This window comes from Hyperoodon ampullatus (genome assembly GCF_949752795.1).
Source record: "Hyperoodon ampullatus genome assembly, chromosome: 5".
Lineage (NCBI taxonomy): Eukaryota > Metazoa > Chordata > Mammalia > Artiodactyla > Ziphiidae > Hyperoodon > Hyperoodon ampullatus.
Window position 1 is genome coordinate 71739187 of NC_136918.1, and position 12908 is coordinate 71752094.

The 12908-nt window shown below is 39.8% G+C and overlaps 1 protein-coding gene across 6 annotated transcripts in view; it reads right to left on the reverse strand.

Moving 5' to 3' along the window:
* The window catches only part of KCNAB1 (potassium voltage-gated channel subfamily A regulatory beta subunit 1), a gene marked incomplete at both ends in the record, with an annotated part of 412699 nt that overhangs the window by 252193 nt on the left and 147598 nt on the right, over positions 1–12908 (reverse strand). For 3 of the 6 annotated variants that reach the window (XM_079704950.1, XM_079704948.1, XM_079704951.1), the window contains one exon: positions 12389–12609. The exons of the other annotated variants lie outside the window; for them this stretch is intronic. In XM_079704950.1, coding sequence (XP_079561076.1) covers positions 12389–12609 — 221 coding nt within the window. Of the gene's footprint in view, positions 1–12388; positions 12610–12908 lie in introns of those variants that run through there. 6 annotated transcript variants of the gene reach the window in all.

Genomic DNA, 12908 nt, shown 5'->3' on the forward strand with positions numbered 1-12908 from the left:
TGCATCCCAGCTCTATAGTTCAGTGTGGCAGTGCAGTCCAAAATCAGCAAGGTCCCAAAGGGCTCATTTCCTCATTTTCTTCTCACTCAAGTATTGTGTCCCTTAAAGGCTCCAGGAAATAATATCTTGCCATGAGTGAAGGAATTATAACCCAAGGTTGAGTTTTAACTCTTGACTCTTCTGATTTCTGAATTCCAAATTAATCTTTTCTAAGTCACTTTGATCTGCAGCCACTAATATTTCTCTCCAAATCTGATACAATCTGGTACTTACTGCTTGCAGGCCAAGAGAAGGTATACAGATTTAAATGATTTGGCATCAAGAGTGTAATTCTTCAAAGCCCAATATTCTAGGCAGTGATAGAGGAGCTCTGGGTCTTAGAAAGGGATGAAGAGAACTAAGAAACAACCAGCTACCCCTACTGGTATGTGAGACCAAGCTTCACAGAGGAAAATTGCATGAGAGTTAAAACATTTGAAAATTTGTATCAGAATATGTACAAATTTTATGAATAAGAATAAAAGCATCTTTGTGATTAAAATAAAATGACTGGCCAACCTAATGGCTTCAAGAGAATAATATTTAATAGAAGGATTCAGAAAAAGCATTTCACCTCCCTGCAAGAAACTCCTACTTTCCTCCTCCCCAACACCACCATGAATTGACAACATTAAGGAGGCGGGGACAGTATGAGTTTTATGGAAAGGTTAAGTTCTATTATATGAGGTGCACAGAGCCTCACAGATGCATCACATCAGGATGAAAGAGGCATTGCCGTGGCTCACACACCCCAGGTGCTCAGAAGGAGTAAGATTCTATAGCTCACTGATTACAGTCATGAAATTTGGAAGCAGATATATATTTCTGAAGTCATGGGAATTTTAATTACAGCTTGATCTTTATGGCTATCCATTGACTTTTCTATTACTGTCCACTTCCAAATTTGTACTTAGGTCTTGGGATTAAAAAAAAAAAAAGCAAAAAGGGATATTTCTGGCAGATGTTGCACTAAGGGGCCTAAGAAGCAGAGCAGATTCAGGCAATAGCTGCCATTGTAGTAATTGTCAAGGTCAAGATAAAACTGTTTAAACGTTTTCACACTGAAGTTACACACTGTAAATACAAATTTTTATTCTGATTCAAACCTAAGCTGTAACCTTACACAGAGAAAATTCCCGTGCCCTGCATTTTCCATTACCTCATTATTCCTTTCGGTATCTTGCCTCACCTGAATGAGTCTTAGATACTAGAGAAAGTAATGAGGATGTAATGCTTGATACTTTGGTTTCCTTTACTCTCCCCTCTTTTGCATAACATATTTGCATGATACATGTGGTAAGCTGTATAATGGCCCCTGTAAGATGTTCACACCCTAATCTCTGGCAAGTTGTGAATAATATTACTTTACATGGTAAAGGGGACTTTGTAGATGTGATTAAGTTAAAGATTTAGAGATGGGGTGATTATCCTAGATTATCCGGCTGGAACCAATGTTATCTCAGCAGTCCTTATAAGAGGGAGACAGGAGGGTCAAAGTGAGAAAGAGGAGATGTGAGATGTCTCCAGAAGTTGGAGAGATGTGATTAGAAGAGGAAGGAGCCACAAGCTAAGAAATGCAAGTGGCCTCTGGAACCTGGAAAAGGCGAGAAAATAATTTCTACCCTGAGGCTTCCAGAAGGAACACAGCCCTATTGACACCTTGATTTTTAGACTTCTGGCTTCCAGAACTGTGCAAGAATACATTTGTGTTGTTTTAAGGCACTAACTTTGTGGTAGTTTGTTGCAGGAGCAATAGGAAACTACTACAGTGTAAAATGCCCAGCTTTGTTTCCTAAAGATACTTGCCGTATCCCCTTCTAAATTACTTCCTGTTTTGATACAGGACCACAGAAAGTCCTGATGAAGCCCTCAGGAAACATCTGGTGGAGTCTGGACTCCTCAGGCAAATATACACTTGCTTCTCTGGTTAAGGAATTATTCTGTGTTTTTATGGACTAAGATATCCAAGCCTCCTGATTTCCAGAAGATTGCTTTTGGAAAAACTGTATTTGAGTGTAACTGAAACCTTAAACTTCTTTCGAAATGAAAGATAAGCCACTATTGAGTGAGAAGTTGTATGTTAACCATGAAGTTCCCAATTCCCACTTTCTATTTGAGTCTCCTTGAGTAGTTTGTTTATTTTCTCTTCATCAGAATGGACCAAGTATGCTTTCCATCAAGATGAAAACCCTCTAGAATCAGATGAAGACATCTTCTGAGCATGTCCACTCTTTTCATTAAGTGCAAAAACTCCATAATGCAGAAGTGCTTGTTCATATAGAGGTAGAAAATGGAGAAGGAGTGAGTCAAAAGGTCTATTTTCATCAAATGCCTCAGAGGAATTCTTTGCTGATTGAGAGAGAATAGCATTCATTAAAGCCATGCTATTTACTCAACTGATTTTTTTTTTTTTTTTTTTTTTTTTTTTTTTTTTTGCGGTACTCAGGCCTCTCACTGTTGTGGCCTCTCCCGTAGCGTAGCACAGGCTCCGGACACGCAGGCTCAGTGGCCATGGCTCACAGGTCCAGCCGCTCCGCGGCATGTGGGATCTTCCCGGACCAGGGCACGAACCCGTGTCCCCTGCATCAGCAGGCGGACTCTCAACCATTGCGCCACCAGGGAAGCCTTCAACTGATTTTTATAATGAGCTTGTTGCTGTGGTCTCAGGCCAAAGATACTAACAACAAAAACCGTATAACATAAAAATCAAGTTTAAAGTGGAAGTTAATTTCAAAGAAATGGAAAAGAGGGTGCTTTAATAGCATATGTTCTTCAGAGAAAAACTCACTTTTCTTATATAAGAGCTCTGTCAAAGCAGATGGGCTTTCCAGTAGATACAAACTCATCATGGAGAACACTGTGCTTGGAATTTCCTGCGGTTAAGTCCCTTCAGGGGCACTGTCTTGGAAGATGTTGATTACCAATACAATAAACTTCTTCTGTTAATAAAACTAGCCATGCACAGTTGCCTTTACATTTAAACCTGCTCGATTAAAAAAAAACTTCTATAAGAGTGTATCAAAAGGCAAATTAATCATATTACAAGCTGTTAGTTTTTCTACCTGGATATTCAACTGCTATTGAAACCTATAAGTCAGATTTGAACTTTTCATATTTCTTTAACCCAAGAGACTTCAATTGTCACCATTAAAACATATAGAGCTGATGATCTCCTAAGAGTTGCTACATATCAGCAGAGTGATCCTCCATTATTCAAATAAATAGGTTAGAATGTTTAAAAATGTTTCAGAGCAATTTTTTCAAAGACTGGCTCAAAATGTTAAAAATGACTTTTTTCTTCTAAAACAGTAAGCATGACCATGGAATGCAGACAAGGGGACAGAGCATGTTTCTGTTCTAAGGCAATCTTGTGAGTCTGTACTGAAAAGTCTAGACCTTTTCTTGGAATTTTATCCAGCTCTGGATGACTTGAAAGAGATGTAGTCATGTTATAGAGGGTTTAGATGAGAGTCACAATTACAGTTGGGAATCAGAAAACGAAATCTAGGAGGAACCATCATAGATATTAGGAGGCTGAGTCATAATAGTGGTTTTCAAGTACCAGAAGACTTACAAGGCAGGAAATTATGGCTAGCTCATTTTCCTTTCAATTGAGTACAGGCCAGGAAGCTTCCAATGCAGCTTGAAATGAGCTGAGTTATCGCAAGAAGGAATTTTCTCATGGTGACTTGTTTTTTTTTTACTCTTGGATGGTTTAGCAGCAGAACACTCAGGCCAGGTGAGCAGGTGCTGGTACCAGAATGGGAAGAAATCTCCCTCCCCAAGTGTCAACAGGAGGTTGGGAGCCTCTGGCACACCACTTTGTTCCCCCTCTTGCCTCACTGCTGTGCCCTTGCTTTCTTGCCTCTCAATCTTCTATCATCATTTTCAACCTGACTTTGACTGTTAGGGTCCAGACAATAGACAAGAATTCTAAGAGCCCTCACTTTATTCTTCCTCTGAGGATTTCAGAGCTTAGTAAATGATTCTAATTCTTAGAAAGACAAGCCAAAATTTTTTTCATGACTGCCGTGAAAGGAGATTACACAGTATTTTTTCAGGGGCCTTTACAAGTAGTTGCTGCACAGTGCAAATTGGAAAAACAGGACAGATTTCTCATGAGGGCTGGACCAGATGGCCTGTGCGAGGGCTCTCAGAGTCCTCCCTAGTTGTCAATTCCAAGAAAAAAAAAATCCCTGCTGGGCTTCTGTTTTTGTTTCCAATCTGAGTAACTGAAAATCAACCTGCAAGGAGAGTTTTTAAATGTATTTTGATTCTGACTCTCAGGAACAAGTTTTCAAAGTAATCTCTCAAAGCATGGAGGAGAGTGAAGTATGTTCAAGTGCTGAATGCCCTAAAGAGCATTTCATATCCAGGGTTGATATGTAGCCCTGTCCGATCATCTGTGCCATGGGTTTGTAGATTTCTTTCTGACACACCATTTATTTAGAAACTGTGACACCAAGCACACTATCATCTGAAAGTTAATTTATGTCCAGCTTCAGAATATGTACAAGTAGAGAGCTGCCGCGGGGGCACTTTGGGGTCCTCACGACTCAGCAGCAGATGAAGAAAGCGGGTCTGGCTCTCTGAGTACACAGCAGGGCTTTGCTTCTTCTAGAGATAAAAGCTTGAACCGCAGACTGTGCATACGTATAGAAAGGAATTGTCCCTTCTAGAAGTGTTTCATGCACTGTGCTTTTTTCCTGTGTTAAAAAATGGGGCACAATCAAGGAGCTGCAGCATAGAAGCTAACAGAGCATAAGGAATCCTGCTCTTGGAGTCAGGACCTGAGTTTGGCCTTGACCCTTTCATCAGCTCCTTGAGTAACTCTAACCAAGGCACTGGTCATTCTGTACAAAGTGATGTGACTGAACTAGATGGAATCTGAAGTTTCCTGAGTGCCAACATCCACTGCTAACTCACTTATTTCTAGTGATTACATAGGATTAAAATTTCTGAATACTGAAATGGAAATTTGAAAGACTTTTTTGGCCTTAAATCCTTCAGTCTCCATCACTCTATTTTCTAATTCTGAAAAGAGTGGCAAACTGGTTGTAGAAATATTTGTAAGCATACAGCATGATTAATTTGCAACATCAAATCATTTTTTATTATTTCTGATGACTATTTCTCAGAATGGCTTTGAAATTCTTATAAGGAAAAGTATGAATCAATGCTTGTGAATTCAATTCTCATAAAGTGGTATTCTCTCCAAAAAAAAAAAGTTTTGAAGAATACTCAAAGAAACCAAGAGTCCCATATTTTGATCAGATTCACTGGTCCCAAATCTCATCTGTTCATGAATTCATATACTAATGATAAACTATGCATTTGATGAAATGAATTTAAAAAATCAAAGTGAAACATGAATCTGACTTTCCTTTTTAATGTAATGGGACTTTTTTTCTTCTTCTGTCAGAACATTTCTCAAATTACCACAAGTGCAAATGTTTACAGAAAATTTTTTTAAAAAAAGAATGTCTATAAAATGAGCGCACTTCTAAAGAGGGTCACTGAATGGATTTGGGATTAAGGGCTCCATCTGTAGCAACCCAATTGAAGATCTCAGCTAGAAGACAAGCTGTTTCTGGAAACACTTTGGATACATTCCTTCACTTGCATGTGTGCACACACATACACATGCACATATCGTGCACACACACACTTCCAGAACGGGAGAACTGGAACTACGTTTGCCTAACAACTTCCAGGAGGCTCCCTCCCCTCCTACCATTTTCTCACCATCCCATGGATGCCAGACTTCTGGCTGGTGCTTTGCAGAGGTGGAATAAACTCTATGAGACTGAATCAGCAACTAACTTTCGGGAAGGTTTCTCCACCTCCCATTCTCACCATTTTGCTTTGAGGAAGAGAGGAAAGCCCACACCCATGGGTGTAAGTGAAAATGACAATGGCATTCTTTACCCAAGAAAATGACATTTTTTAAAATAACCAAGCTGCTCTCTTCTCTGGACTAAAATCAGATATTTCTATTTGAAACACAGCCACAGAGCTGGCACTGCTCCCCTTCCTCCTCTTCAGCCCACCTATTTCCTCCCACTTTTCCCCATACGGAGGCTCGCGAGCAAACTCACACACACACACACACACACACACACACTCACTCACACACACTCACACACATTCACTGCCTTTTACGTAATCAGCTGACAAGGTTGATCTTTCACTTCAATTGCTTTGATTCAAAATCTGCCCACCATTCGTGGGAGGTAAAGAACGGTGGATGAGACGTGTGCTTTAATAAAGAGGCTAGGGAAGGAAGGGCCTGGGAAAGGCATCTGGTCTGAGTCTTTTCTATGTAGTCTTGATTCTCTATAGGAAAATAGAGAGTGTTATGGAATTCAACATAAGTTCTCTTGTTTCAAACTTAAAACTCTTAGATTTCTTTTTAACAGCTGCTAGATTAATTCCTTCTTAATAGAACTTTGTAACCAGATACCTTGTTTAAAAACCTGAAATGGTTCTTCCATTGCTGATGTTCACCTTATGTCTTACTGGGTTGCCTTGACCTCCAATGTATCATATCTGACTCCTCTTTGCCTCTACAAGATGCTCTCTCACCACTTCCCTGTATGAACCCTCTGCCCTACTCCATGATTTCTCAGCACGGCAGGCACAGTCTTTGGACAGGCTATTCCCACTGCTGTAGTCTGTGTGCTCTCCTCCTCCTTTCTGCTCATCTTTGTATTTCTCCTTTCTCAACATTAAGCTTCCCTGATCTTTCTCGTGAAACCTCTCCCTGATTCCTACAGCCCCTGGTGAATGATGGCTCCTCAAACTACAGCAACAGTTTTTCTTTGTATCACTTAACATATGCAACCTTTTTGTGTAGATATCTAGCCACACTAAACTGTAAACAAGCAAGAGAGGAACCACCCAAGAGAGGACTCTTTGTATCCACAGCAGTTCACATAGTGTCCCACATATGTAGTCATACATTTTCCAGGCATTTATTGAGTAGCTATTATGTGCCAGGTGCCAGGTTAGACTCTGGGGTTACAGAGATGAGCAAAATTCAAACCTCAAGCTGCTTCAGACTAATGGGGAAATATAGATGTAAATGGATAATAGCAACACTATGCAATCAATAATTTCCATATCAGAAGTAAGAATCAGATGCAGTGGAGGCACTAAAGAAGAAGTATTTAATGCTATATGGGGTGGAGCCAAGGAAGGTTTCACAGAGAAGGTTAGGCTAGAGTTGGGTCTTGGAGGATGCATAGGAGTTTGCCTAACGGTTCAAGTAAGGTAGGAGAATTCCAGGGTAGAAGGACCAGCATGGAAAATGATACAGAGGCATAAAAAACCAAGAAGGTCCAGTATACTATAAGGAGTTCTCTCTCAAGTAGGTACTTCTGATAAAACAAGTGGTCAGAGATAAGATAAGAACAAAGAGTGGTGACTGTAAAGCATGATGGAAGCCAGACCATGAAGGACTTCAGGTACCATGTTAGGTAGTCTGGATTTTATCCCCTGAGCTACAGAATGGCACTGAAGAAATTTGGGGATAACGTTGTATCTGAAGTTATCTAATGATGACAACAACCTGATTGCTCTTCAGTGAATGAATGGTTAAAAAAATTGTGAAACATACATACCATGAGCTACTACTCAGCAAGAAGAAGGAATGAACTACTGATACACACAATTTGGATGAGTCTCAAGAAAGTTATGCAGAATGGAAAAAAGCCAATTCCCAAAATATTATAAACTGTATGATCCCATTTGTATAATGTTCTTGAAACAAATTATAGAGATGGATCAGAGATTAGTTGCTGAGGATTAGGGACTGGGGAGGAGTACGTGGATGCGGCTATAAAGCAGTAGTATGAGGGATCCTTGTGGTGATGAAGCAATTCTAATGCTTCATTGTGGTGGTAGTTACACAAACTTCTACATGTGGTAAAATTACATAGACATAGAAACATACACACACATGAATACATGTATAACTGGTAAAATCTCAATAAATTCTGTGGATTGTACCAATGTCAGTCTACTAGATTTGATGTTGTGCTATTGTTATACAAGACGTTCCCAGTGGAGAAAACATGATTGAGGGTATGCCAAAATTCCTTGTACTTTTTGTGTGTGTGTGTGAATTCCTGTGATCTATAATTATTTGAATAAAAAAATTTAATGATGACAAAAGTGGTAAGTGCATTAACTCCAAAAAAAGAGAGAAGTTTTCTAGTGGAGTTAAAGATTATTGTTCAGTTTCCTTCTTGTAAATAATTCTCTTAAGAATTTCAAAGCATGTTTTATGCAACTATATAACACAAGGTTATATTGATATAATGCATATGTTACAGATAAAATTTTTCTTCATGAAATTGGGTTCATTGATATTCAACTTGTTCTGGAACTAAAGTAACAATTTTAGAATAGGGGAGTAGCTCAGTACAAATGTGCTCAATTCTGAATATCAAAAGCTCTGAGATCATGTCCAACACTAGTAGCTAGATCATTCTAAAAAGTTATTTTAAAAAAACACCCATCAAACAAGCAAAAACAACCAAACAAATCTGGCTTAACTTGTGTTCTGAGTGATTTGGCTTTCTTAGGATAAAAAGTTCACGTATGTACTTACATTTATGTGATATCTATCATGTATATATATATATATATATATATATATATATATATATATATATATATCATGTATACATCTATCATATATGGTCGCAGAGTATACATCAAACTCTAACACAGTATGATGAACTCTAATATTAAAAATATATGCAAAACTAAAATAAAGGACCTCTCATGTATTAACAAGGCACAAGTATAAGAAACATAATAGTCCTGTGTTATTTACACACAAGATAGTCCCCAAGATAAATGGTAGGTGGAATCTTGTTCTCTTGCTCTGACAGTGACATTTGAATAGCAGATTGTTCTAGGGGATTTTTTTTCTCATCCTCAGCCTTGAAACAATAGTTAATTTTATGCTAGATTCTTGCACAGTGCTGATGTGACGGTAATAGTGGCTTTGAGTATTTTGTTCTTATAGAATTCAGATACTTCATACAAGTGTATATTAATTTTTTCTAAAATCCCAAGTTCACGAGTTCCTGATTAATGGATGGTAATTACAGGCTATGATATGAGCTGTGCTTTAAAAATCATAAGGTAGGGCTTCCCTGGTGGCGCAGTGGTTGAGAGTCCGCCTGCCGGTGCAGGGGACGCGGGTTCGTGCCCCGGTCCGGGAGGATCCCACATGCCGTGGAGCGGCTGGGCCTATGAGCCATGGCCGCTGGGCCTGCGCGTCTGGAGCCTGTGCTCCGTGGTGGGAGGGGCCACAACAGTGAGAGGCCCGCGTACCGCACAAAAAAAAAAAAAAAAAATCATAAGGTATTAAATGAGTAGAAGACATTCTACTCATTTATCAGGGTTATAAGTAGGTCCTCAATGGCCAGGTAGCACCCTACAGCAAGGATGGAACCTGAACGAAGTCCTTGGGATGGCAAATAGGTGGCAGATATGGGCACAATGACTCATGCCCCAAGATGCAACCATAACTCTGGAACTGAAACAGAGATGGTAACCTCAAAATGGTCAAACAGGTTGGCTGAGCTATGACTATGACCCCCCAAAATATGACTTTCATAAGAATATCTCATAGTAGATAATTATTATGTATTTGTGTGTTTTCTTATTCATGGTCTGTTTTCTTAAGAATGAAAGCCCCAAACCTTGTCTGGTTTCTGCACCTTTTTGTACCCAGTTTTAATAGGGTTCCTGATACAGAACAGGTGTTCAGTAAATTATTTATTGACTAAATGAATACCTCTTCACTCCACAACACTGTTTTTTTTACCATTATTCAGTGGTAGACACTTCTAAAACTCTGACCAAAGCTATGAACCCTCTCCTCAAAAATACACACACAAAAAGACTACATTTTTGATTTTCTATAGGATTCATGGATCCGAGATTAAGTTATGCATATGGAAATCATTTTCAAGGATGAGAATATTATTGTAAACACAATTAGCCACTGATTTTAGTTCCTTCAGGCATTCTCCTGATTATTTACCCAAGCCAATTACCTCCCCAGCATGATGGCATGATTTTTTATTTTTTGCAATTTGTTATCATTAATAAATAGTCCCTACATGCACATTATATTTTAGTGACATCAATGTCAAAGAAAAAGATAACTCAGCTCATAAAAATATTTCTGCCATTTTTATAAAGTGTATTATAGTTAGTCTCTCTCCCTTCCACTTCTGTCTTTCTCTCTTTCTTTCTCCAACCCTAAGAAAGTCTTCGTGTACATCTGGTATAACCTCCTAATCTCTTTCCTAAAGGTAACTCTAAGTAGAATTTGAAATTGAAAGAGAAAGGGGTTAAGTCACACTTACACACACACACACAAAGCCACCGGCCTGTCATCAATGGAACAATTCAGAATAAGAAGGGGAGTGGAAACAAGGTAACTTGTCCAGTCACCATAAACAACAAGTAACTCAAGTTATCCTGAAGACTGCAGATGGCTAGCTTTTTGTCAGAAAAGAGCTGTCTTTAGTTGCCAGTAATGAAAGATGCCCAAGTGAATCTTACACACTGAACTTTTGGTAAAGAGAGACAATTACCATCTAATGTGAGCTGAGCTGTATTACTAGAAAACACTTAATGGAAATCTCCTGCCTTCATAAGACCAAACTCTTCCAATACACTGATCCACAAGCAAGTATGGAACTCTGCCACAAGAAATTAAGGGTGTTACTTTTAATTCCTTCTGGTTTACAAAAAGAAAGCTCAAGGTGCTGCTGGAGGCCACAGTTAAACCACCTCTGCCATCTGCCTTAACCCTGAGTGTCTCGTTCCCAGGGGCCATGCCCGGGAAGGCAGCAGCTCCTCTCCATCTCTATCTGGCCAGCTGAACTGCATGCAGAGCAATGCCATGGCCACGGGGCAGGGGCTGGGTGTGTGCCACAGAAGCAGCAACAGAAAATGCCAATGCACTCGAGATTGCAGTCCTAGTTACCAACCTGTCGTGGGGTCCCATTCTCCACCATGGAAATATCAAGAAAAGCAGAGGTTCTCACACTGATAACACTTCAAAGAATTGCCTGGAGTCAGTTGCTTGCATTGTACTGCAGTTGAGGCAAAGAGTTTTAGCTATAATTTTTAGTGGGTCCAAGCCACCCCATGGCTTTCTTTCTTAATGGCTCAAAAATATACCAAAACAATAGTGCTTGGTGTTTTTCAATGAGAAGATTTCCTGTTAAAGTTTCCTGTTCGCTCTGCAAAGAAACTTTTTCAAGGACAACTTTTATAGAAATTGGTTTGAATGCTTATTTCAGAAACCTCACATGGGAAACATAGTCTTAGGTGTGCCTTATTTTAATTGCATTAAGTTCCTTATATCCTAAAATCTAGTTCCTAACAAAGATGAGGAATAGTTAAATATAAATAATGGACAAAGTCATATCTGCAAACCAGAGTCAACAAAGCCTTTGGGAGATGCACCATAAGCTCTTCTCTACATCCGCAAAGAGTTTTAGAGACTAGAAGCACAGTAGTTTTAAAGAAATAAAGTCAGGAAGACTCAGCACAAAGCAGGTACAATAAGGAGGCAGGAGTCACAGAATTGAATAATGGAATTTTCTACTTATTGCATTTCAGTCATTCCCTATTAAAGAGAACATCAACCATTACCAGGAAGATTTCTAACTCTAGAAAGCAGCACAAAGGAAGAGGGAGCTTAAAAATGTATGAGGAAACCAGCGGTATTACAACAATTGACTTTTTCTCCATATTTCACAACAAGGTCTGCATTGCATTTCAAGCAGTAATTTAGGTTTAAGTATGTCAGTGTTCAAACTAACTTACCATTATAGGTGTTTCTTTCCTGCAACAAAACTTCCTTAAAAGCTTTCATATCATTTGTTACCTTGGGCTTTCAAAAGATAAATGATACAGTACTAGATAGAAACTATTTTTAATAGTATAATCACAAAAACTACAGTCTATACCATAAAATAGGACAAGCACATTTGCTCTTGAAAAGCTGCCCTGATCTCAATACCAGTTTCCAGCAGCTGTGTTATTCTCTGCAGACTGGAAGTCATACGGCTCCTAAGGTGTTCATAACACTTTAAAATATACAAAATGGGCCACAGTTTTTAAATCCTATACATACACAACACAACACAACCACCTTGGGTTTTCCTAAGGAGCTATTTTAAAGGCACCTGAGAGTTCTAAATTAAGCAGCCCACCAATGAGTAAGTCACTTTTCAAAACCGCTGAACTGTCTCCACTGCACCTGTATAGAACACGGAAACCCGGGACAGAGAGAATCTTACATCCATACCTATATTTCATGCCAGTCTGCTTTGCGGTGGACTCTTTGAGAGAGATGTGATGCTGAGGGGTGAAGGTACCCAGGCTGCGTGCGATGATAGCAACCGTGCGGAATTTGGCCCGGGCTGCGTTCACCACATTGGGGGCGGTGGAGTTCTGCTTGCTCAGAAGTCGCTCCTCGCCATTCCGACTCTTCAAATTATGCTCTGTGCAGGCTATGGAGACTTGCATTGCTTCCCCGGGCAGTGCACGGTCCCTCTCAGAACGCCGGAACACAAGCAGTCAAGAGAGGTCGAGCAGTTGAGAGGGTCTGCTTGTCTTTTAACCCCTCCTTGCTCCCCCTTCCTCGGGGCAGAGGAGTCCTCGCGGCTGACTTCAGAGCCAGGGAAAGTGGCAGCAGTGACTGCGGTGCAGGACAGAGTCCCAGGCACCGAGAGAAGTAAACAGCTAGCCCTGAAGTTGTCACAGCAGCTGGAGCGCGGATCAGGCTGGCAAATCTTCCCGGGCAGTAATCTCGGTTGATTAAACAG